This window comes from Podarcis tiliguerta (genome assembly GCF_965153285.1).
Source record: "Podarcis tiliguerta genome assembly, chromosome: 1".
Taxonomy (NCBI): Eukaryota; Metazoa; Chordata; class Lepidosauria; order Squamata; family Lacertidae; genus Podarcis; species Podarcis tiliguerta.
Genome location: NC_139534.1, coordinates 92,860,971 through 92,887,809, shown reverse-complemented (window position 1 = coordinate 92,887,809; position 26,839 = coordinate 92,860,971). Strand labels below are relative to the sequence as shown.

At 42.5% G+C, this 26,839-nt stretch overlaps 2 protein-coding genes and 1 long non-coding RNA gene across 11 annotated transcripts in view; 1 reads left to right on the top strand and 2 right to left on the bottom strand.

The window, feature by feature from the left end:
• The window catches only part of INO80 (INO80 complex ATPase subunit), a 53,791-nt gene extending 41,761 nt beyond the window's left edge, over positions 1-12,030 (bottom strand). For both annotated transcript variants that reach the window (XM_083449733.1, XM_083449734.1), the window contains exons 1-5: positions 11,893-12,030; positions 2,229-2,414; positions 1,323-1,489; positions 989-1,056; positions 233-394 (exon numbers count right to left, since the gene is read on the bottom strand). In XM_083449733.1, coding sequence (XP_083305859.1) covers positions 233-394; positions 989-1,056; positions 1,323-1,489; positions 2,229-2,371 — 540 coding nt within the window. In that variant the 5' untranslated portion in view covers positions 2,372-2,414; positions 11,893-12,030. The remainder of the gene's footprint in view (positions 1-232; positions 395-988; positions 1,057-1,322; positions 1,490-2,228; positions 2,415-11,892) is intronic.
• Positions 11,520-16,535, top strand: LOC310682496. The gene is made up of 2 exons (XR_014513912.1): positions 11,520-12,446; positions 14,816-16,535. It is a non-coding gene; the product is annotated as an uncharacterized lncRNA (long non-coding RNA).
• Positions 15,626-26,839, bottom strand: part of EXD1 (exonuclease 3'-5' domain containing 1) — a 23,735-nt gene continuing 12,521 nt past the window's right edge. For all 8 annotated transcript variants that reach the window (XM_083450440.1, XM_083450437.1, XM_083450439.1 and 5 more), the window contains 8 exons: positions 25,966-26,096; positions 25,038-25,105; positions 23,491-23,577; positions 22,582-22,686; positions 21,977-22,057; positions 20,702-20,845; positions 17,889-18,080; positions 15,626-16,503 (listed from right to left, as the gene is read on the bottom strand). In XM_083450440.1, coding sequence (XP_083306566.1) covers positions 15,832-16,503; positions 17,889-18,080; positions 20,702-20,845; positions 21,977-22,057; positions 22,582-22,686; positions 23,491-23,577; positions 25,038-25,105; positions 25,966-26,096 — 1,480 coding nt within the window. In that variant the 3' untranslated portion in view covers positions 15,626-15,831. The remainder of the gene's footprint in view (positions 16,504-17,888; positions 18,081-20,701; positions 20,846-21,976; positions 22,058-22,581; positions 22,687-23,490; positions 23,578-25,037; positions 25,106-25,965; positions 26,097-26,839) is intronic.

The window sequence follows — 26,839 nt, the reverse complement described above, 5'->3', positions numbered from 1 at the left end:
GGAAAACTTGCAGTATGAAAAAGAAAGCTGTGCTCTTTTGTATGTCACACTAAGAAGCTGGGATGAGCAAAATAATGACCCCATGCATCTTTGCTAGCCAGCAATGTTTTCACTGCTCTAAAAACAAAGACTAACCAGATGAAAAGCCTGGTTTTTGTACTGAAGGGCACAGCTTAGCAAAGCTACTCTCCAAAATTGTTGGCAAAGGACAAATTGCACTCTAGAATTTTACCTCTTTATCCTTGCTGTATTTACTTCGATGCAGTTTCTTGTACTTGTGCAGTCGCAGCATATTGTGAAGTTCTTCCCTAGATAGAGTGAATTCATCCCCTTCTTCCCCATCCTCATCAGTTGCTGACTCACTGTCACTGGAGTCATCACTCAGGAGAATGCTCTGCCAAAATCGAGAGGATTTTAGGTCAGTAAGAATGAGCAAGATGACCAGATTAGTATACATTAATTTCTTTAAAATGCCTGCCTGTTTATGGCTGTTAGGTTGTGAAAAAAATGAGTAACACATTCTACAGACCATCATAAGCCCCTTAATATTTCCTAACATATATTCCCACTACATCACCTGCTTGCAATCCTAAGAAACTTTTATTATTATAATAAGAAAAAATAGTATACACTCTCAATGCGTGCCAAGATCTTTAAATTCCCATGTCAGGATTCCCTATCTCCACCCTGCCCAATTCATTCAGAGATTCTTTTGATGCCTTTCTCATCACTCTAGGGCAACTGACCAGGTAAATAATGCTACAATTCTAAGCAAGCAACTGCACAGGTATCAGAGATTGTAATGTAGGATTAAAAAAATTAATTTCTCTCAATTCCATGAAGCCAAGAAGTTTTAACAGATAGTGAAGTGCTTTGACAACTTCACTGTTTTTAGAAAGCTTTCTGATTTCTGTAACTACATCATAAAATAATGCAACAGAAGTCTCAATGTAAACACATTTGGATTTCAGAATAATAAAATTCCCACCTTTAGCCACTTTCTGCTTTTCTTCAATTTGGAAAAGTTGTATAGATTCCCTTTTTCTGCTTTTGGCTCTGTTTAAATGACACAGTAAAATAAAAAATGGTATTATTCACATGAGTCAACAGATTTAGCTGGAGAAAGCATTTATCCCTGCCCTAAGTACAAAAAATACATAGGCAGTGATAACAAAGGCTACTAGCCTCCATCCATTTGAAAGTTGATAGTTTAAATTCTGCATTTGGCAAGCATATTGGTCTTTGTCCCAAACACACGTCCACTGTCAAAGGCTAGTTTACTCACCCAATGCAAACTAAAATTAATTGTAAAGAACATTTACCAGATTGCAACACTCCATTGAGCGAATGTGTGTTTAACATTCCAGAACTTCCTGCTCCGGATGACTCCCCAAGCAAGGAGCTTGTAGGTTCTTCTTTAACTTGTATCAAGGGACCCCCAGGCTGAGGAAGCAGAGGATTGTCATCCAATCCATCTTCACTTTCATCACTACAATAAAGTTTAAAATAATAGTTATCACAGCAAAAAGGACAAGTGATGTAGAAATAAACAACCACAATCCATCTCAGCAAATGCTCATTTTGCTCCATCCCCAACACTGGATATATTTGTAATTATATTATGAACAAGATTAAGCCATTTATAATTTCACATATGAAAAAAAGAGTATAATTTAAAATTCTAACTAAATTAAACATGATACATTTCATGCTCTTAAAGTATTATAGGAAGTTCAGGTTTTATAAGGAAGTTAAGCATGTTTCAGTTTTGCACAATATTTCCTTTTCCTTCCAAAAGGAAACCTTTTGCTTCTATGGCTTCAAAATTTTCAGAAATTTTACATAAGCCACTCATATGTGAAAACTAATTATAAATTTGGTTGCATGTATTTTTTTAAAAAACACCTACTGTCATTCTCTACTACAGTTTAAGGGCCAAACCAGATGGGGAATGTTAATCCCCACCCAGTTCTGCAGATTAAAATCTGCAGTTGCTGTTTGACCCCCTTCATGTGCATCACCCTCCACTATATCCCAAGAGTCCCTTAACCCTTAGGAACTGATCTTTGGGGTGGGGAGGGAGAATTGGGGCATGCAGAGGTGAAAAAGCTCCTTTCCATAAAATAAAGTCAGAATTCAAGCCAGGGTTCATAGCATCCCACACACTTAAAATGAAAACAATAAGATGCCTCTTTTCTACGTGTTCCCAAATCGAAAACTTTTAGTACCTGGATACATTCCTGTTGAAGATAGCGGAAGTCTGACGTAAAAAATGATCCAACCGCAGAGCTTTCTCCAGATATCGCAAATAGAGGGGCGTTGCCAGCTCTGTGCAGTTGCCATCCTCTCTTGCACCCAGCTCTGAGGCCATAGAACAAGCCTCTCCTCATGCAAAGTTGCCTCCTAACGCACAGCTGTTCCAAAACAGAATGTAACTATTTAGCGCCATCACATCTATTTGAAGTCCTTGCTTTTTTAAAAAAATGTTGTTGTTGTGAATTCAATTTCTATACTGCCCTTCATCCAAGGATGACAGGGTGGTTTACAATATGTATAAAAAGTAATAAATTCACAGGATCCTGCTTCTTTTCATGGGGATTTTTTAATTGCGGCTTATATTGGGTTGACCTGTAATGCCTGTCAATGCATGTGCTTGGAAGATCAGGTTGCTCGTGTCCTATTTAAATTCTATACCAATAGTCATTGTGGTATATTTCATTGTGGAATTACATTTTCAAAGTTTGTTCCCATGACTGTCCAACTAGGTAACAGAACAAAATTAAACACCATGTGATAAAAAATGCTCAAATGGTTTCACTTAAGTCTTATCAAATTTCATCAGCAGGGATTATAATTCGGGTTGCAAAAGAAAAAAAAATTGTTTTTTATTTGGCCTTGCATCTAGCCCCCTGGCAAAGAGGTGAGAAAGACCTGGCCTGAAACTGAGGAATATCGGTGGTTTTCGAATAGCATCCTTGGGAAGCCAGGGGCTTCTTGGAAGGGTTTGTCAAGGAGAAGTAGCAAAATGAGGTTTGGCCAACGCTGTTGATCTTCCCCTGCAATGTACAGCTGCAGGAAAGAGATAGGTGTATCCTAGTTTATAAACTCAGTTCATATGAGGCAACTGTGAGGCCAAAGAGACCAACACACTGTGTGAACTAAACATGCACTCTAGAACAATGCTGGAGACTCCCACAGAGAGGTCCATCGCAAACAAGTCAATGAGGAAACTGTTCCACTGACTTTAAAAAAATCATCTATCTGACGTGATATGAGAGCTCTTTATTCTAGAATCTAATATAAGTAGTTCATTGACAGGGATACATAATAGCACAAGTGATACAGGAATAATGTAGGAAAATGTGAACTGGCTTGCTATACATCTAGTGTTCCAACATCTAGTGTTCCAAGACCATGGTAAGCCACTACAACAGTTGCATAATGCAGCATACAAGCTCACATATCTCAACAGTTCTCGTGATACTTATTAATTTAACAGGACTTATGCTAGTTCTTCTTGCATATGCCAGCAGATAACACAATACAGATGTCACAACTTATTTATGACATTAACACTGAAGTTCAGAAAGTGCATACTGCTGACTTCACCGCTTACAGAATATATAATCGCACAAGTAAACACAAGTTTCAATATTATTTTATTATTTATTAATTAACTTTTTCTGCCGTTTAATATAAAAGTCTCTAAACAGTTTACATCAAAACAATATGCATCTGCATTATCCAAATAAAACTGAACAGTTTTTATTTTACCTAAATGTTACCAGAGCATAGACAACAGAAGTTAAGCTATCTCTGTCCAGATAGGGGAGCAGCTGGGCCACTAGCCAAAGCTGATGAAGGTACTCCGTGCCATTGAAGCCACCTGAGCCTCAAGCAACAGCAAAGACTCCAGGAGTACCTGCTCCTTCGGAGGGAGTGCAACCCCATCAGGAGCAGGCAGCCTCTCACCCATCCGGTCTAAGCAATCACCCACTAACAGTGCCTCAGGCATATCAGGATTGAGCTTCAGTTTTTTGGCTCTCATCCCATCCATTCTTGAGGCAAGCCAACAATCCAGCACATCCAATGCCACACATGCAGATGTAAAGGAGAAATAGAGCTGTGTTTCATCAGCATATTGCTGACAGTGTACAGTGGTACCTCGGGTTACATACGCTTCAAGTTACATACACTTCAGGTTACAGACTCCGCTAACCCAGAAATATTACCTCGGGTTAAGAACTTAGCTTCAGGATGAGAACAGAAATCGTGCAGCGGCAGTGCAGTGGCAGCAGGAGGCCCCATTAGCTAAAGTGCTGCTTCAGGTTAGGAACAGTTTCAGGTTAAGTATGGACCTCAGGAACGAATTAAATACCATATTTTTTGCTCTATAAGACTCACTTTTTCTCTCCTAAAAAGCAAGGGGAAATGTGTGTGCGTCTTATGGAGCGAATGCAGGCTGCACAGCTATCCCAGAAGCCAGAACAGCACAGCGATCCCTCTTGGTGTTCTGGCTTCTAAGATTCAGAATTTTTTTCCCCCTGTTTTCCTCCTCCAAAAACTAGGTGCATCTTGTGGTCTGGTGCGTCTTATAGAGCGAAAAATACGGTACTTAACCTGAGGTACCACTGTACTCCAAAACTCTGGGTGAACCCACTCAGCAGTTTCATGTAGACATTAAACATCATAGAGGGAGAAAATCAACCCTGTGGAACCCCCCATTGAAGGCTCCATTGTAGGACCGGAACCACTGCAAAGTGGTGCCACCCCCACCCCACGACAGTCACTCCACAAGTATACCATGGTTGGTTGTATCAAAAGCCACTGAGAGGTCAAGAATTAACAGGAAAGTATTTTCCCTGTCTTTCTTTTGACAGAGGTCGTCATACAAAGTGACCAAAACAGTTTCTGTGCCAAAACTAGGCCTAAACCCTGACTGAAATGAATCTAGAATGCCTGGTTCTGGTCCATGACCACCAGCTCAAAACCCTATGACTGGAAATAATGACCTTGGTTCCCAAAAGGTTTAGTTGTCAAACAAATCGGCTCCCAAATGCCGCAAACCCGGAAGTGTGTGTTCTGGTTCGTGAATGTTTTTCAGAAGCCAAACGTCCAACATGTTTTCCACTTGAGTGCAGGAAGCTCCTGCAGCCAATCAGAAGCCGCACCTTGTTTTTCGAATGGTTTTGGGAGTCGAATGGACTCCTGGAACAGATTAAGTTTGAGAACCAAGGTACCACTGTATTATATTTAGGAGCTGCGGGGTAAGGATTTGCTGTGCAGAAAGGAGGAGCTCTATTAGCTATTCCCAATGCAAGTAAGCGGGCGCTTACCAGACAAGGAAATGCAAAAGTTCACTTTGATTGTGAACTAGAGGCACTCTGCTCTAACTACTGCTAACTAAACATTCATGATTCCTTTTTTTCCTTTCCAGAATCTGTGCTCTGGCACATGACCTGCACAATAACAAGTTCCACCACAACTCCTTGCAAAGGGTGAATACTGTATGACTGACATTATCTTTCCCTAATAGCTGACTCTTCTAATGGAGATATCAGGGGAACCAAACACAGGGAAAAAGCGGAGAGCCTGATAAACAGTAGCTGGGAAGAGGTTTCTTCCCTCCATTCCACCACAGTAACATAGATCTGTGGATGAAGACCTGTTGATGGTGCCACATGGCCTTGTAGTAAACCATGCTGTGACTCCAGCACATGCTTTTAGTATTGTGTCACCAGTTCTCTAGTATTCTTAGAAGGGAATAATAATAATAATAATAATAATAATAATAATTTTTATTTATATCCCGCCCTCCCCAGCCAAAGCCGGGCTCAGGGCGGCTAACAACAATAAAACAGTACAAAAGTACAGCACAAACAACACTCTAAAATCATTCATTATAAAATTAATTAATTCAAGCCACTGGCAACCATTGGGCCAGAGCTCCGCGAAGATTGCCGAGGGAGGGAGTCAGGCTGTGCCCTGGCCAAAGGCCTGGTGGAACAGTTCTGTCTTGCAGGCCCTGCGGAAAGATGTCAAGTCCCGCAGGGCCCTGGTCTCTTGTGACAGAGTGTTCCACCAGATCGGAAGCAATCCTCAATCAACACTGTTATGTTCTCAACATCCATGGGAAACTTTACTTTCTCCCAAGCCTTGCCAAATTGGTCTATTTCATTTCTGCCATTTTAAAATTCATGTTGATTTTTATATTTTAAAACTGCTTTTGTATTAAGTATTTTATTCTATTTTTGTATACTCCAAATATATACTCTGAATATAGAGTAGTGTAATAAATTATTTTAAATACGATAGTGTTTTGAGCCCAGCACATTTCAAATATCAACCCTTCTGCAGGAACACTATGCAATATTAAACTATACTAAAAACTCCTATCAGATCCAGACACTATGGGCAGTGCTCAGGCCAGGGATAGTGAGAGTTGCAGTCCAGCAACATCTGGAGGGCACTGGGTTGTGGAAGGCTCTTTTATATAAAAAATAATAAAAAATAAAACTAATCAGGGGCACCCCAGCAGGAAAGAGAGCAGCTAAATGATGGTTGTCTCTCTCAATAGCTAGCTTATCTACCTATAATGAGCACTTAGGCAAAGGTACTATTATGCAACTGCGGATTATCGTTCTGTATCCTGGCCACTCCCATACAGAACAGACCATAAGCAAATCTTGCAGAACAACCAGCAGCAAACATTTGCACATCCAGCTGTTCTTATGTGGGGTTGCCATCTTTTCATCTAGCAGGGCTGCTATAAGTTCAATTTTGTTTGACAGACAAATTATGTGCAACCAAACTTAGCATGGGGATACAGTGATGGGTGCAGGTGCTATTCCGCTGTCAGGAGCCCTGCTAGAATAGGTGGCTGGCAACTCTACTCATCTTGCTTTTAAAACTCACTTTAGCACTGATATTGTTGAATGCGAGCTTTGTCTCAGCTGTTCCTATAAGGGCAAGCAAAGAAAGTGCCCCCACATTTGTTGATAATTTCAACAGCTTTAATGGTGAGATCCCACAACAGAAGGAAAAGTGGTGCTAGTTAACAGCTGTGTGGTCAATATACCTGTAACCTCTTACCCATGTAGGACTTGCCTTTTCCGCTCTGGAACACCTCAGCTGTGCATTGCGTAGATTGGCAGGCTTCCCACCACTCTTTTTTGTAGGAATGGGGGCTTCCTTGGCCACACAACAGCTGAGCCAGAAGAGGCAGGAACGTAGAAGCCACAATTTCTGGCTTGGCTACCAAAGGCACCCAACACAGACAGTGTGAATCCCTGACAATCTCAGGTGTGCCTGTGTTGACAGGCTCCTCCCAGCCTCCTGCACGGGGAGACTGTGTACAGGTTCAAACCTGGGACCTCATGTATGCAAAACAAGTTGGCCTGCAGAGCAAAAGCTTTAAATAAATCCTCCCTATTCCTAGTTTATATCTGCCAGGGCTGTGGGATGACAAATGTTCCATCCTAGGTTTTTCTCCAGTTGATGTTTGATTTAGGGAGCTGCTCTACTGAGTGTGAAGTGTGGCATGTTATCTCTATCTTTTTTTGCTTCCAAGACTACTGGCTGCTTAGCTAGGCAGCCAAAATGTGTGTTTTGCCTTGTGGTGAGTTAAATAAATCCCTAGGCTAGGAGTTGAACTGCTATCCCTTATTTCCCATTTTTATTATCTTTCCTACTGGCCTACCAGGGAGCTCATAAGGTTGCTCCCCAGGAGTTTGTTGTGGCTACCGTGCTTGCTTGTTTGTCCACTGGCTAGCTGCTCCCTCTTGGTATCATTCCCTTTATCATAGCCTAGTGGGCCTTGAATTCTTCTCCTGGGAAACCCAAAGATTTGGGTTTGGGTGAGCTAAGATTCAGAGGTTATGTTGTGATTACTTGCTATAAATTAATGTTTTCATTAACTTGCAGCTGATTGTTTATATCTTGTATGCAATGATTTTATAGTCATTTGTATGTAACCATCCTAGGATTGTCAAACTTCAGAGCAGGTGTAGAAGTTGAGTGAATACATCACATAGTATCTTCCAAATGAGCTAAAGATATGCTTGGGTGTTGCAACTTGCAGCATCCATACTTACTATTCTTTTTTTAAACTTCATAGAGTGACCCAAGGCAACTTACATTTAAAAAAATAAGAACAACCAAAAAACTCAAAATACACCTACAAAATTGGAAGGGAGATCTAACAAATCCTGGCCCGCTAAATAAAGCCAGAATGGCACCCTTCAAATAAAGGGCCAAAAGCCCAGGCAACATTTCCTGTGTTCCCCTATGCCCTTGCCTGATGAAAGTGTGACTATTTGTAGGCTGCCCATGCTTGTGATATAAGAGGACACAAACTTCAGGAGTGCATAGGTACTGGTGACAACTGCTGGACTATGCTGGCTGCAGGATGGTAGTGTGAACTACTAAGGGCACTAGCGTGTCTCTGTGACTGCCAGATTGGTGTGAGAGGCAGGGTGGCAGCAGAGATGCATGTCTGCCACCACAGTAAGTGGGTTGGTTTCTTCCAATGCTGGCTACTGTGCAGTGTGCAGGCATCATTAACACATGACGCTGTGATTTGTGGGTGTAAGCAGTGTTGCCAGGGATGCTGTGGGGGAGTCCGTCAGTGTTGTTATATTCTTCTTTAAAGTTGCATAATTTTGCTGTTGACTTTGCTGCTAGGAGTGTAAGGGATCCCAACTGCATTAAGCTACTACTACATTGACATCAGTGGCATTGACATAGCAGTACCATTGGATTACGCTGTTAGTCAAACTGTGACTTTTGTTGCATTCTCACATAATGGCAGGTGAAGAGAAAACAACACAGTACAGTACGTGATCCCTCACAAACCCATATAACCGTCAGTTCTGGGTTGTGGACTATGCCACATCTAAAATCTGCACAAGCTTCTAATCAGATATTTGTACAAGACTTCTACAAAAAGACTATTTGGAATCTAGTACTTTCGGAGAGATCTGCAATACTAAAATGCCTGTAGCCACTGGTTCAGGATAGCAAATCAGTAATCTCAAATGGACAACATGTTCTTGAAAAAAGTGTTCAGGCTCTAGCCCAATAAAGGCATTATTAACTTAGTAAGTTTGTAGAAAAACCTTTTTCAAGAATAGTTAAAGAATTACTATATAACAACGAAGATTGAAATCAACATAGGAGTCCGGACAAGAACATACAAAAACCTACCTACCACAGAAAGAAATGAGCAAACTGATAACGGATGACTTTTCAGCAGCTTAACACATTATTATAGGTGAAAAACTACTTTAATTCTGAGAGAAGAGCTGCTGTGTAACAAATCCACAAGTGTTTGTTGTAAGTACCATTGCATGTAGTAAACTTTGCTGTTGTGTGGTAGAAAACACAGCCAAGGGTTGACAACTAGTGATATACACATCTGTCACACAGACCATTGACCCTTATACAAAACTAGTGCATAGGTCGCTTCACAGCCAATACATGACATTTGTGGTTTTGCTTTGCTGGGTCAGTTGCTTCTGTGCTTAACTGGAACAGAATTGTCTCAGGTTTACTGTGCGGGGTTCCACTAAAGCAAAAGCATTTTTACCACCAGATTATGGAAATAAATCAATCCTAATTTAATATTCTTCTGTACTTTACTTTTTTCTTTAAATTTTGCATCAGTTTCAGTAAGCAGAAAAACTAAAATTGAGTTTCATTTTGATTTGAATCTGTGGCTATCTAAAGTCAAAGAACAACATATTCTTGGTTGCTAAACAACAGAGTAGGAAAAAAATTGCTAGGAAATCTATTGATTTAGAAAGGAAGTTTAAGTTCCACCTTTTTCAAAGACTTATGTGAAAGGATAAAACTATACTGAAGTTATACTGCTATGAACACTTACTTTGGTGTTTATTAAACTTGGTGGGGCTTACTTTCAGTTAAAAGATGGGTAGGATCTGGCCATACATTTCCATTACTCATCTGTGAAATGGTAATACTAGCAACCAACTACAGAACTGTTTTGAAGGCAAACGTATACTTTGCAAATCTGAAGTACTAAGTAAATGTTTAGCAGTGATAAGTTTTAACCTATGCCACATGTTCTTTCTCATTCTAATTTTTCAAGTAGCAGTACAAGATATTCTAGTTGAACGACTGCTTTTGGCTTCTATAATTAAGATGTTAACAACATAACATTTCTAATCCTGGAGCACTAAAAAGCATGAAGAAAAACAACCAAGCTCCAGTCAAAACAGCCCCATGTTGGTTTTGATGCAGCAGAGCAGAGGTGGCTAACTTATGAATGGCCCTCCAGATACTGCTGAACTACATGTCCCATTATCCTTGACCATTGGCCATGATGGCTGAGGATGATGGGAGTTGCAGTTCAACAACATTTAAAGAGCTGCAGATTAGCTACCCCTGCAGTAGAGGAACCAATTTAGCTGCTCTGAATCAAACAATTTATATCCAAAATTTGGAAATAATACACTGTGATGGTCTAATTACAAGCAGACCATCACACCCCTTAGTACACTAATAAGTACAGTCAAACCTTGGTTGTCGAACATTATCGGTTCCAGAAGCCTGATGGGCTTCTGAAATGTTCAGCAACCAAGGCGAGACTTCTGATTGGTTGCAAGAGCTTCTTGCACTCAAGCAGAAGCCACGTAGGACGTTTGGCTTCCAAAAGCTATTAAAAAACCAGAGCATTTACTTCTGGGTTTTTGGCGCTTGGGAGCCGAAATGTTCGAAAACGGAGCCATTCAACAAGCGTGGTTTGACTGTACTGGTATTTACCTCTCCTCTGTCAAAACACTACATCTACCCAAGAAACCTTGCAGGAGATTGCATAGAAGTCAAGATTAAGATGTGTACTGAAGTCTTTTAAATAACAGAAACACTCACTCCTATTAGTAGTATATATGGAACACAGGCATAATGACCTGTCACAAATACACTTGTGAAAGGTAAGTTTGCTTGCAACCAGGGGGCAAAGGAAGTGATAGTCATCATGTTATGCTACAAGCTAGCCAGACCTTCCAGTTTAAACATGCAACAGCACAATCTTAACCAACAGCCCTCCATAATTGCCATTCTAGTTACCGAGGACAGCCCAGCAGCCAAACGCTTTGGAGTGTGATCAGGTTGCACTATATGCATCCCAGATCAAACTACCAAATCACACTTACCATGTGACCAGTAAGTCATTTACAGCTTTTGAGCACGTGTTCTACATAATCCATGCGAACAGAAATTTTCAGATTAAAATTGCGAAACCGATATGCACTTTTATTTTCTGTTTTACGCTTGACGCTCAAGTATGCTGGGGTCTTGGAATCTGCAAGCACGATCCTGAACCCCACAAACCATACCAAAATAACACCGAATAAAGAGTCGAACCGCACGTTCCAATGGTTAACAGACCGCATAGGAAGCAGTGCGGTTGGCAATCCTATAGGCTAAACCGGGACGCTGCTTAAGGCGGGGCTGTCAAGCGCATACGCTGAGCTCCCGTTTCCTCGTCCGCCGCCTTCATGCAAAGCGCGGGGCGCGCACGTGGGCTGGGTGCGACCGACACACCCTCACCCCGGCGCCGCACGCTGCCGAGGGGCGGCACGGGCCCCGCCAAGGGCGCCTTCCCTCCTTCCGCGCGAGCGTTTTGCGGGCGAGGGGAGGTTGCCGGGGTCCCGCCCCCTCCGCAGTGGGGGGCGCGCGTGTGCCTGCTCTCCCTTCCCTCCGCCCCAGAGGAGCGGCAGGGCCTGTCGCTTTAAGAGAAGGCCCGGCTGCCGGGGCCGCTGCGGAGGGAGCGGGAAGGAGGGGTTGGGTTCGGGGGGGAAGCCGGAACCTGGCCTAGCGGGTCCCTCCGGCGCTGCCCCCTGCCTCGGCCCGGGAGCCCCAGCGTCTTACCTGGTGTGTGGCCCGGCTTGGGCCGGGGGTGGCTTGCGAGCTGCCCGCCCCGCTCTCTGGCGCCGGCCTCTCGCCCCGCGCTGCGCTGGCGCTGCCTGTGCCCTGCCGCGGTGCCTCTCGGCTTCTGCCTCGCCAAGATGGCGGCCGCGCTATTGCTGCTGAGGAGGCGGCGGCTGCGGGCGCTGGGACGGCGGCGGCGGCCACTTTCGCTCACTGAGAGGAGAGGAGCAGGGACACGGGGAGCCATGGCGGGGGGGAGGAGAGGCGCCATGGCCAGGCCAGAACAATCGAACTCGGCACCCCTAGCTGGCCCTCGGAGCCCCCACCTAGAAATACTCGGCGGCGTGCTTTGCCGCAACCGCCACACTGTCCCCGAGCCCACATCCCGTGCTCTTCCCCCCACATAGAACCCACAAGGACCCCTGTAGCATCGATTCGTTCATCGTTCGACTGGTTGAGTCTGGCGGTGACGGAAATTACCGAACGCTTTCGGCCGAAGAGACTGGCGTGAGTTAGCAATTCTCGCGCGAGGCGCCAGCTAAAGGTTCGCGAGGGTAAGATTCCAACGGGAGCTCCTTGGAAGTGACGTAGCGTTTGGCTAACCTTGCTCCTGTGTTTAGGGGTGGGGCTGTGCAGACCTTGGTAGGCCTGCGATCAACTGAGAGCCTTTCTTTTGATTGAAAGTATTTTCACATGCAGTAATCGAATTCTCTGTTCGCAGTTCGTCTCCACGCGGTTTCTCCAGCATGCTTTTGCCACGGCTGTTTTTTTTATTAAAGCCCGAAAGACGGCACATAAATCTCTTACAGTGAATGAAATAAAATTGAGAACTGGATCCCTTTAATCAAATGCCCCGTGCATTAATTTGATATAACCTGGTATCAATTTCTCTTTCAATTCACCTCCCCACCCCCCGCACATTTCTTGTCTTACCACTTCAGTATTACTGTAAAAGGTTTGCCACTGTGGAAAATAATTGAGCTATTTTTGTAACTGCCTTGCAAGGAAAATTGTGATAGCTCTAAGGTGCTGCAGTGTATTTTGTTCTTGCAATGTATTTCTTTTGGTAAAAGGATATAAATTATATGTAACACTGTATGTGTGCATGTATATATATCTGGCCAGGACTTTCCTACTTATATCTCTAAAACCTAAGGACACATTTTAGACAAAATTTAAGTTTTTTCGTGCTGCATTTACAACTGGAAAGATGGACACCAACTTGAAAGAGCAGATTAACCTCATCCGTAGATCTGACTATTCCTAGTTGTGATGACTATAAGCTGCTACTGAATACCAGGTACCAGAGAATAGCTGGTTATGCTGAGACTGCTCAAAGGTCACAGTAAGTTTTATGGCTGAGTGGTGATTTTAACGCAGGTCCTAGTCCATGAAATATCCCTGCACTTTATTCAGCGTTCTGGAGGGAAAGATGTAGAAATGAATACACTGAGCCAGGGGCATAATCTTTTCCAGTAGGTCTGGAAAGTTATGGAATCCTTTTCTTTCCTTGTTAACAGTCCCGTGTGACACCTTTTAAGTCTAACCAGGCTGCAATCCTGTTCATACCAGGGAGTGATCCACATGGAATTCAGTGGGGCTTAGTTCTGAGTAGTCTAGTATTTGTTGTATGAATCCACCCCTTCTGAGCCATAATGAGACACTTAGGTGCCAGGTATTAATACAATTGCAGTGTTCAAGTGGCCACAGAACTTTCCCCCCCAGAAGAAGTGTTTGGGAGAGCAGGAAACCCTTCTTAAAACTAGGCTATTTTTTCCATTTAGTTAGGTGCTATCTATAGAACAGCAATTCCTAAAGTGTCCACAGTATAATGTAGGGGGAAGAACTTGGCCACACACCTTAAGACTTCTTAATTGCCCCACCAAGTCTAGTGGACACCAGCCACCCGTGAATGGGAGAAGGAAGCTTTTGCTCTCAATAGTAGAGAAATAGACCAGTAAGTATGTGGAAAAATAGGATGGTAGGCTAAATAGACCTTTAGTCTGATTCAGCAGGGCTCCTTTTAAGTTGTTATTCTACTTATATCTGAGGAATTGTATTTTCAGGCAGCTAAAGGGGTAATCTAGGCCGCAGTGTCCAAATCCATCGGGCGGGGGGGGGGGACTTAGTATAGTGGTACCTCCGGTTACATATGCTTCAGGTTACATACGCTTCAGGTTACAGACTCCGCTAACCCAGAAATATTACATCGGGTTAAGAACTTTGCTTCAGGATGAGAACAGAAATTATGCAGCGGCAGCAGGAGGCCACATTAGCTAAAGTGGTGCTTCAGGTTAAGAACAGTTTCAGGTTAAGAAGAGACCTCCAGAACGAATTAAATTCTTAACCTGAGGTACCACTGTATATATAACGTAACAGGTACGTCCAGCAAATTAGAATAAAAAATGTTGAGGAAAGCTGCAAAACATTAATTCTGTAGTGCATGAAAGTGAATGGGGTGGTGCTAAGTTGGTTGCCTATTCCTCAAGGCCTGTATACAGTGCAGGGGCCACCTGTTTGAAGGATGATTGCTGGATTCCATTTTGAAGCTCTAAAAGATGTTGCTCTGTGCAGATACAGGACCTATATACGTGAATGCAAAAAGACCACAAAGAAGAAACACGACTTTTATTTTAGAGAAAAACATTCTAACTGCCTTGTGAAGAGTTTTCTTGGGAAAACCATCTACCAAAAAACCCAGCATATTAGGTTTATATCTGAAATGTACACACTTGCATTTTAAGAAACATCTGTTCAAATTCCAACAAACAATATACAGCTTTGCCCTTCTATTTTGAAAATGAACAACTCATACCTATTTTTAATTAAGCATGCTTAGGATCTTTTCCTTGCAGTTCCGCTGCTGTAATGCTGCCCAGCTAAAGGCCTTTTACCATGTAATTGTTTTCCCCACAAAAAAAAGGAAGCCAGGACAGATCGTGATGAGTGCTCACTGGAAGGACAGATCGTGAAGCTGAGGCTCCAATACTTTGGCCACCTCATGAGAAGAGAAGACTCCCTGGAAAAGACCCTGATGTTGGGAAAGATGGAGGGCACTAGGAGAAGGGGACGACAGAGGACGAGATGGTTGGACAGTGTTCTTGAAGCTACCAGCATGAGTTTGACCAAACTGTGGAAGCAGTGGAAGACAGGAGTGCCTGACGTGCTCTGGTCCATGGGGTCACGAAGAGTCGGACACAACTAAACGACTGAACAACAACAACAACAACCTTTTGAAACCTAGAACACAGTTATACAGTACTGCATCACATGTCCAATTGATAATTGAACTTCGGAGTAAACATGGGTATGATTGAGCTGCTTAAAAATGTTTGCTGTTCCCTTTGTAGACTATGTTGCACAAATAATGCTATTATTTATGGGTACCTGGTGCAATAAATAACTTTCTATATTGCTCCAGGGAGAATTTTGCGATCCAGAATGGAAAACCTGTTCCAAAGATATTACTGCAAATACTGTATTGGGGAGCAGTGGGGAACAGCTAACAATTCTGCAGATGATTTGTGTTTCTATGTTGTTGGGTGGTTTGGTTTTTTTTGAAATCATCATGAAAGGGTTGGGGACTCCTTCCCCCTTTGTCATGAAGTTAACAATACAGGAAGCACACACATGAACTTTAGGTTTAGTTGGATAATTGGAACATTCAAATAGAATGAAAATCAATGGTTCTTTGGAATAATCTGGAAAAATACTGGACTCAAGACTACAGTGGTAGAATTAACACCAGTAACATCAATTTTGTTTATAGGAGCAGGAAACTGCCATACAACATGAAGGGTATTGTGTCCAGCTGCCTCCAGAATTTGCTCCATTAATGGAAGTCTTCCAATAACAAATTTGAAAAGGAAACGATTTCTGCTGCTTGCCTCCAGGGCTTGGGGCTGGCAGCCCCAAGGCAAGACAAAGTGAACTGCCAAATCACTTCCCCCTATTCTTCTGTCTTGTGGGAACCTGGAGACAGTAATCACGAGTTGTTTGAGAAGAGGGATTTCTACTCATGGCAGCATTAGACAGAGTTTGGCTAGATTGCTTTACAGCTTGAAATGGGATCCTAGAATTGTTTGCTTTTGGAGGTGAAAGGGCAGAAACAGATTTGTTGTCTTCATTCTTGCCTTCTGTCAACAATTCCTTTATTTCCTCTTCTAAAGTCAAATCTACCTTTGTTTGCGGTCTGAACGCTGGAGATGGTTTTCTTCCTTTCACCTCAGATGCTCCCACTACTGATTTACAGCAAACGGGACGTCTTGCTTCTGCTTCAGATTCAACATTACTCGCACCAACTGTTGCCCATTGATTATTACAATTATTTGCCTGCCAGTCTTCTTTTTCAGAGTTGTCCTGATCATCTTGACCCAAGAGGTGGAGAGGACTGGTAGTTTTAGGGGATACTGCCCTACTAGAAAGAACTAAGCCAGTACTCTCTCTCTGGTTTTCTTTCGCTTTTGCTACCCTTCTTCCCATAGTTTCTAATTGCTTTCTGATGAGGAGACCTTCCTCATTCAGCTGGAAGTTCTGCATTGCCCTCTTTCTTCGTTCCTTGTAAAAATCTGCCAGTTGTCTAAGCTCTTGTGGTAGCTCCATACAGGACATCTAATTAAAAATCGCATGCATGTAGATCAGAACTGTAATATACTTTTTATTGCTGTTTCAAGAATAGTTAAATCTACAGATGGAGCTAAAACACTGAAAGGCTCAATACAGCTGTGTTAGATCCCTGCCAATGAGGGGCCTGAAAATCCCCACCCTGAAGCAACCCATTTAAATGGCTATCTGCTGCCTAACACTGGCAGGCACTTACTGATGCCTCTGTTGTGATAAATCCCTACCATCGCCAATGATGTGCCTCTCAGCTGACACAAACACTGCATCCTCCTAACCCCAACACTATTGGATGTGTGTGTGTTAGCATTTCACTCTTATTTTTGCAAGTAATATTTACTCTTGCATGGTACCCACTGTGATGAAGGGAACTGGGTCCCCTGACGTTGGGAGGAGAACCAGCTCAACTTTTTCAAGGCTCGCTCCCCTCTGGGCAGGGTGTGTGTGTTGGCTCTTTGTGGTCACATTCCTCAGGTAAGTCCTTTAAATACCCATTTTCCATATGAAGAGGACTGGCAGGAGATATAAGACAATCAAACGTAATACTAAGGATCTGGTATTGGAAGAGGTGTGCCTGAGTGATAAGAGCATTGGCTTTGCATGCAAAAAGTCACATCTTCAATACCTGGGATCTCCAGGTAAGGCTAGAAAAGATTCCTGCTTGAATGCCTGGAAAACCACTGCCAGTCAGTGTAGACAACACTGAGGTTATCTGACTGGGTTTGGATTGCTCTTCCCACTGAGGCTAGGCAGGCACCAATGATGGGTGGTTTCACTAGCATCAACTAAACCAGGGGTCGGAAACCTAAGACCCATGGGCCACAAGCGGCCCATGGGGGTCGTTTAACTGGCTCATGGCCCCCCCGCCACCTGCCTGGGGACTCCTGCCACCCACTCGGCCAGCTCCCGGCACTGAGCAGAGTGGGGACCACCTTCCACAACGCTGGCCGGCTTCCCATTGGCTGGCTCCTGCAGCCAATGGGAAGCTGCGCATACCTGTGTGCCAGAAGGAGCGTCAGAAATAGTGTTTGCGCATGCGTGCGTGCACACACTCTGGCCCACCGTGGCGTCTGTGGGACCGTGAACCAGCCCAAGCCACACAAAAATTGCCAACCCCTGAACTAAACACTCTTCACTCAGGCGTTCTCTGACTAGCGCTGGTTCCTGTTGCATTTAGTTATGATGGTGTTACAAACAATTCCAATTAATTTTTTGTGATTTATAATGTGAATTGCTTTGGAATCTCCTGGAAAATGAAAGCAGAACAGGATTCAAACAAACAAACAAGTATCAAACCTCAGTAATGTGCAGTTCTGAAATCTAAAAACAAGACTGGCAGCAATAAGGCAGTTGAAAGTTATTGAAGTTTCACTTACCTCTGTGCTCCCCAGTGGATCTGCAGATCCTTCCCGAAAGGCATTTAGATATCCATCCACCAAAGTTGTTAAGTCAGACATGATTTCATCGAGTAGCAACATGCGGAGAGGGAGGAGGTATGCTGCCTCCAGAGCCAACACTTTCAGCAATGCAGGTGGAAGGGGTCGCACAAACCATATCTCAGGGTTTTCCTACATACCCCAAATGTAAAATGAAAAAAAATAGTAATACTAAGACTTCCCAAACTGGAGTTCAAAATGCAATTGCTGGTATAACTTATTGGCTTAGACTTTCTCAGGGGTGCCCAAACTTTTTTTAAAGAGGGCCAGATTTGATGAAGTGAACATGCGTGAGGGCCAACCAGAATTGTTGAGCTTTTTTTAGGAGATAAAGTGCCGCAAGGGCCAGATTAAACCAACCAGCGGGCCAGATTAGGCCGCAAATACAGACTTTGGACATGCCTGGCTGTGCATCAGGAAGCACTGGGCTGAATTTTGCGTCTCCTATGAACTCACCACGTGACTTTAGGTTAGCAATTTACTCTCAGCTGCAGCCCTCCATCTCCTGTATGAGAATACCGGCCTACTTTACAGAATTACCAAGACAGTATTGAGGATTGGTCATATATACTATATAAATGCTAAGTATTATAACCACACTAAACAAACATGATTCATATTAGCAATATCAGATTTAAAAATAAATAAATTATGCAAGTTTACTCAGATGTAATCGCTAATAAATTCAGTAAGACGAACTCCCAGGTAAGAACACACAAATACCTAGTATTCTGCACCCGATAGAATCTTGCATCTTTCATACCAAGCCTCTATTAGCCATTTGTGAACTTTGGTTTCTTGTTTCCCCATTGCTTCTATCCTTTACCTGTTTACTCTTTCTATAATATTCCCTTCTTAGACCTTCATCTTCCTTCCACTCCTGAGATTTCCCTAGGCTTTCCCTGTACCCCTTTTCCTCCCAAGAACATGTTTATAGAGAACTACTTGCTTCTGGACTCCTTGATAACACCTTTGCATTCCAAGTGTTTTCAGAACCATCTCCTGCCCTACGTAGAAAAATGGGCTTTTATTCCTCCTAAAAACAGAGAGATCTTAAGTTGCTTAAACCCACTGACTACTCCAAGTAAGACTTAGTTGGATAGTATGCACAGATCACAATACCGACCCTTGGGAACCCCACTTCTCACATCTCTCCATTATGAGAACAATCAATTTATTTGTATTCTCTGCTTCCTGTCATTTAACCAGCTAGTGCATGGGTTAGGCAACTAAGGCCCAAGGGCCGGATCCGGATCGCCTTCTAAATCCGGCCCGTGGATGGTCCGGGAATCAGCGTGTTTTTACATGAGTAGAATGTGTGCTTTTATTTAAAATACATCTCAGTTATTTGTGGGGCATAGGAATTCGTTCATTATTTTTTTTCAGAATATACTCACAAGGTCTGAGGGACAGTGGACAGGCCCTCTGCTGAAAATGTTTGCTGACTCCTGAGCTAGTGGGTCCATAAGAGAACTCTTAATCCATGGCTTTTAAGTTTGCTTAGAAGAAAGATTTGTCTTTGCAGAAACTGTGTTAATTCTACTTAAGCAAGAGTCTTATACAGTTGTTACTTTTTTCCTTAGGAATGCTTTTCACCAATTTACCTGGAAAAGATGTTAAGCTATCTGGCATGTAATTTCCCAGATTCCTTTTTAATAGCGGATGTATCGTTGGCCATTTTCCAGGCCTCTAGTACTGATACTGGGGGCAAGTTACTTTTTATAAGAACAACTATTTCACATTTGCGTTATTTTAAGAACTCACCAGTGAATGCCCCCTGGACCCAGTGATTCTATGAAGTTACAAGAAAGGAGACTCCAACTAAACATCAATAACTTTCTGACAGTAAGAGCTGTCTGACAGTGGAATGGACTCCCTCGGAAAGTGGACTTCCCTTCCTTGGAGGTTTTTAAGCAGAGGTTGGATAGCCATTTGTCAGGTTTACTTTAGATGATATTCCTGCACTGTAGGGGGTTGGACTAGATGACCCTGAGAGACCCTTCCAACTCTGGTCAGACCTCACCTGGAGTACTGTGTCCAGTTCTGGGCACCACAGTTCAAGAAGGACACTGACAAACTGTAACGTGTCCAGAGGAGGGCAACCAAAATGGTCAAAGGCCTGGAAATGATGCCTTATGAGGAACGGCTAAGGGAGCTGGGCATGTTTAGCCTGGAGAAGAGGAGGTTAAGGGGTGATATGATAGCCATGTTCAAATATATAAAAGGATGTCACATAGAGGAGGGAGAAAGGTTGTTTTCTGCTGCTCCAGAGAGGCGGACACGGAGCAATGGATCCAAACTACAAGAAAGAAGATTCCACCTAAACATTAGGAAGAACTTCCTGACAGTAAGAGCTGTTCGACAGTGGAATTTGCTGCCAAGGAGTGTGGTGGAGTCTCCTTCTTTGGAGGTCTTTAAGCAGAGGCTTGACAACCATATGTCAGGAGTGCTCTGATGGTGTTTCCTGCTTGGCAGGGGGTTGGACTCGATGGCCCTTGTGGTCTCTTCCAACTCTATGATTCTATGATTTTCTACAATTTTATGATTCTACTATTCTACTGTTTGCAGTACCTTGTCCTGTGCCGGCAACCAAACTAATGAACAAATACGGAGTATACCCTCTCTTTGACAAGGTTTGCATAACTGCCATAAAAGTAGCATCTAAAGGACCATAATCATAGCTAATAACATATATTCTGGCTACACCAGAACAGATTTTCCAGAAAAGGATGGGATGGCTCCATCCCTCTTACCTCAATCACACGCTGCCTTTGGTCCATGAAAGAGATGCATCTGTAGGGCATCCCCAAGTATCGCATTAAGCAGTCTTGTAGAGAGCTGATACGGTGAGGAAGGAAGCCACCTGTTTCCACTGAGAACTGCAAGACATCAGCAACCTATGAAAGGAAGCCGAGGGATCAGTATGTCATGCCCACACTTTACTGGCTAACGGCATACTAACTCTACAGAACATCAACTGCCTAAACCCTTATATTCAAGATCGGTCACTGAGACTTTCTCCAGGAGGGTTGTTGGCGAGGTTCATCTGGCAGGAACAAGAACCCGAGCCTTTAATGTCATTGGCCCAGTCCTGTGGAATGCTCTGCCAATGAAGATTCAGCAGGGGTCTTTTGTTTCAACCTTTAAATGCCTGCAGAAAACTTTTCTTTGCTGTCAGGCTTATGCAGGCAACTGAGAAAGCATCTTCCCATAATAGCTAACTGATTGCTGATTTTTTAAAACATGTTTTTATTACATATATTATTGTAAACCGCTTTGATATTTCTTATGATATAGCAGTATATAATTAATCAAGCAGACTTCAGATATCTATCAAATTCAGTTTTTTCCCCTGGATTCTGTGAAATATTGTACACATGAAATTGAAGACAAACACCCTTGAAGTAAGATATTTCTTTATGAATTTGAAGATGATGATGATGAAGAAGAAGAGTTTGGATCTGATATCCCACTTTATCACTACCCTAAGGAGTCTCAAAGCGGCTAACAATCTCCTTTCCCTTCCTCCCTTCCTCCCCCACAACAAACACTCTGTGAGGTGAGTGGGGCTGAGAGACTTCAGAGAAGTGTGACTAGCCCAAGGTCACCCAGCAGCTGCATGTGGAGGAGCGGGGAATTGAACCCGTGGCTCTTCTGTCCCAACCACTTATTTCTTTACCATGTCTACTCAGAAATAAGTCCTACTGAATATAATGGGGCTTACTCCTAGGTAAGTGGGGTTAGGATTGCAGCTATACTTATTTGTTTATGAAAGATGACAATTTACACCATAAAACGATAAAATGTAATTAAAAACTCAATATCATATAACAATTTGCATCTCAGAGGAGAATAAAATGGAGCGGGGGGTGGGGGGGGAGAGAAGAAGCACATATGCCAACTTTAGCTCCTTGGAGGAAAGGTGAGATATAAAATGTAATAACAAGTAATGAAAACAAACAATAGATACGCAGCACTGAGAAGTGTGTTGAAAAATCTAGTTAGAGAACAAGTAACTAACAAGCTACCTGTGTATCAAAGACATTGGAGAGCATAACTCCATACTGGTGAGAAAGACAATCTGAAAGCCACCGGCAGTCATGGATAACCTAAAGAAAATAAGGAAGAGGTACTGTAGTAGTTGGTGAGATAAAAGTAATATATAAATAAATGCAATTTGATGTTGCCATGTCTACGTTATTTCACATTTTCTCTACATAGGTTCTCAGATGCCCTGTGCTAGACAAATAAAGGTAAAGGTAAAGGTACCCCTCCCCGTACGGGCCAGTCTTGACAGACTCTAGGGTTGTGCGCCCATCTCACTTAAGAGGCCGGGGGCCAGCGCTGTCCAGAGACACTTCCGGGTCACGTGGCCAGCGTGGCATCGCTGCTCTGGCAAGCCAGAGCCGCACACGGAAACGCCGTTTACCTTCCCGCTAGTAAGCGGTCCCTATTTATCTACTTGCACCCGGGGGTGCTTTCAAACTGCTAGGTTGGCAGGCGCTGGGACCGAACAACGGGAGCACACCCCGCCGCGGGGATTTGAACCACCGACCTTTCGATCGGCAAGCCCTAGGCGCTGAGGCTTTTACCCACAGCGCCACCCGCGTCCCCGTGCTAGACAAATACTTACTTTCAAAATGTTCTGATCTTCCAGTATCATTTGGAGTCCATTCTTGAACACTCGAGCTCCCAGAAGGAAAACGTCAAACAAGAAAACCTTGCTCTTTGTTGCAATCTATAATAAATATACAGGACAGAAACAAAAATTATACGTACCTGTTTTACTTAAATATTAGCAATAAAATATTTTCATAATATGAATCTTATTGTCCTAACAGAATCACACACACACAAACGCAAACAAACACACACACCTGAGACAAAAGAGAAGACAAATAGAATACATATGATGTGCTCTGAGTGAAGGCAAGAACAGAACTGGCGCTTCAAAGGAAGAAAGCCAAAATCCTTCCTTCCAGAATGCATTCCTGCCTTCAAGCAGTAGGGGAAACAAATCTACTTGGAGGGTTTGTTCTTCTGAACCACTTAGAACAGGGGTCAGCAAACTTTTTCAGCAGGGGGCTGGTCCACTGTCCCTCAGACCTTGGGGGGGGGGCAGACTATATTTTGGAAGGGGGGAAAAATGAACGAATTCCTATGCCCCACAAGTAACCCAGAGATGCATTTTAAATAAAAGGGCACATTCCACTCATGTAAAAACACGCTGATTTCTGAACCGTCCGCGGGCCGGATTTAGAAGGCGATTGGGCCTTAGTTTGCCTACCCATGGCTTAGAAGGTCCCAAAGGACTCTAGAGGGCCCCAGGAATATATTTGTGTATGTTAACAAAGGGCTACATAACAACACAATAAAGCAAAAGGGGAGTTATACTGAAGACCCCAGATACATCATATTCTTTGTTCCTGTTAGGTATCTCTTGGTTATAAGAAGACCACTGATTAAGAAACAAAAAATCAAAAGTTTCAGCCCAAAGGTTCCAAATAGCAATGTTAAGTGCTTATAAAATATTCCTTCTTACCTGTAACCAAGAGAGTTTTCCATGGCGACACAAATTGACACCCTCTGCTGCTACACTACAAACATTCTGCTTTTTGATGTGCACCATCTAGTGAGAAGGGGAGAAACTACTAGGTAAAGGAGAGTGAAGAAGACAGGTCAGAAAACATGATGCCTCATTTGTGACAAACAAAAAATTCACACCCAGCATACATCGGAGGTAGTGAGAAACAAGGGATAATCAGCAAAGTGTAAAGATAAAAATAACCCAGGGTTTCCATTCCTTGAGCATTACTAGTGTTTATTCAGACAGTGCCATTAAATACGAAGTTTTAGGTGTAAGACATTCTACAGCCTAACAAAAGTTTCCCACCTAGATGGTGTTTACTATGTTATTTTCTCATGTAACAATATACCCTTTGTATTGTGGTTACCTCAAGGTGGTATGTTAAGATGCTGTTCTTTCATCTATGGGCAAATTATACAATTAAAGTAATCCACTAAAAATTATTAAACTCAATTTAGAATTGGTAATAAAATTTTAGATTTTTGACACACACCTCTCTCTCTCTCTCTCTCTCTCTCACACACACACACACACACACACACACCCACACCTGCAAGAGCCACCAACAACAAGCCTGAACAAGTGATTAACAGTTGTACTTTTGATTTATGGCCAGATTTTCCAGTCGTTTATTCATGGTCATTCAAGGCATATATCAGAACACTATAGCCATACCATTGACCAGGACAAGTTACAAGAAGCCTGTTGCAATAATTTCAATGGCTACTGGTGAAATTTCCAGGCATTAATTCAGTGTTGGTTATGACATACAAAGTCCGACACAACTTTGGGTCTGATTATCAGAAATACTGCATTCCATCATATGAGCCTGCCTGTGTTTCAAGATTCTCAGGAGAGGCGCCCCTTTTTCCTCTCAACCTCTAAAGCATGTAGAAGATCAAGAAAGGAGAGAAATTCTGAAACTCCTTGTCAGCGAAGAATCTCTGAGGATCTTCTTGGATTACCTTCTTCTGGCCAGACAGGCAAAGATGCTTTTATTCAAGCACAATCTGACTTTCTCATAGAATCGTAGAGTTGGAAGTGACCTTGAGAATCATCTAGTCCAACCCCCTGAAATGCATGATTACGCAGCTGTCTCTTATGGGGATCAAACCTGCAACTTTGGCATTATCAGCACCGTGTTCTAACAAACTGAGCTAATCACTGTAAATATTGCAATTTGTTCAACTGGCTGCTGTTCTTATTGATTTATGTTTTACATACCTCTTTTCTGATTTGATTATTATTTTGGATTTTACTGTTGCTCACTGCTGTATCATTTAGTGGAAAAATTGGAAACAAATTTAACAAATGATGAATTCTAGACATTCAGATTTATATTAGATTTATACCACTTGGTGATTGGTCAGAGTTTTCAATGAACCTTGGGAAAAGTAGTTTGGTGCTGGGTATTCCATTAGAAATCCTTGGCCAAACTACAATTTCCCAGAACAGCAACCAAAACAAACACCCTTAAGTAAAAGTAACAATATTATACTCACTGCAGAACCAAATTGCTTCTGAAATTGATCAACAACAACATATTCTATGTCCTCCCCTTTGTCTTGATCTGCAGTTAAAAAGATACCATACTAAACATTTTCTCTTGCCTATGCTCACAGTATATGTTTGTAAAATATGTATTCAAAAATACACTATGCTTTCTCCTTTACAAAAAAGGTAAGCTGTGATGAGACATGAAACAATACTTAGAAAACAGATAAAATAAATTGATTAACTCAGTAACCCTTTCTTCAAAACATTTGGTTATAATGCTTGTTAACAGCAAGTTACACATAAATCTCTTAAAAAGCAGGTTGTTTCTGGATCCTCTTTTGTCAAGAAACAACTGTAATTAAAAGGCCTTTTTTTCTTACTGCTCCATGACATGAACAGAACGATATAAAGTGATACAGTTTCCAAATTAAGCATTTGAAGGCTAGGAAATAAAAGCTAAGGCTTTCTGTATTACAGCGACCATATTATTTTTACATTCCACACAATTTCCAGTTGAATCTAGAGTCCTAGGAATTCTCTTCCACCCAATCAATTGCAGCACTAACCACAAATGCTCCATTTTGCCCATTATCTTATCTACAGCTGTAAATAAACTACTGAACTGGATTTCTGGGCTGAAGTGCTTGCTGAATACACCCAAGGGCTGATTAACCTTCCACATGGCTTAGGCTATGTTAATGGTTGAAAAAGTGCCTGGGCAAGCAGACAGGAGATGGGTAGAGGTATGCCTGGAAGAGGGTATTTTCTGTTTTTATAGTTGAAAGTTGTTTTTACTGCTGTAATCTGCCCTGGGACCTTAATGTGAAGTGTGGGGAGCCTATAAACAAACAAACAGAGCCCCAAGTTGATGACATAAAAATTATGGGATTATGACTTGCTGCTTGGATATTAGGCTGAATTTCTGGTAGCTACCTGAAAAGTTGTACCTGAAGTTACCCAGGTTGAGCTGATGAGTGTCCTGAGAAAGAGAATCAGGATTCTGTGTGTTCTGCTTCCGTGGTTCTCCTTTGTCCACTGCAGACACTTGGGTAGATGGAGCTTCCCTGTGCAATACATTATTAAGGGTGCCCTGATCAATTCTCATTATCAGCTACGGTAAAACTGTGGACAGACTACATCTTACATTTTAACTAATGTAAACATAAAAACTCTTGGCATTTTATTCTACATGAAGCAAGGACTTCCTATGCAAACATTCACATCTTGCAAAAGAACTGGCAATTGATTTAGGCAATGGGGCTTCAGCATGGGCATCACCAGGATTTGTGTTAGTGGGGGGCAATGTACCCACCTGTCATCATCCTCTATCTGGCTCTGTCTAGCAAATTTGGAATGAAATGTCTCAACAACAGTCGTTTTAAATTACTTGCTCAGAAAAATCTATCAAATTCTACTTTTAGTTAATAATTGTTATTTATTTACTTGATGGGGGGGGGGGACATCTGCCTACACCCATGGGCTTCAGGTCAGGAGAGGTTATTCTGGGTTACCCTAGAAGCAAGGAAGGGAAGATCCTCAGCAGAAAAACAGTAGAATGCAAGCAAGCAGAATTAGAGTTAAGATCGCAATCCTAACTGGAATTGCTTGTAGTGGTTTCCGGAAGTAACGTTTGTTTACCTCTGAATGGAGATTCCCTGAAATTTAGCTCAATTTTTTTCAAATTACATAACATAGGACCATGCCACTCCTCACCCCGCCCCCAACACAAAATATTATTTCAGTTGTGGAGGAAGGGTAATAATGAGAAGCTGGACCCAGAAACAGAGGTTATTTTAAATTAAGAACT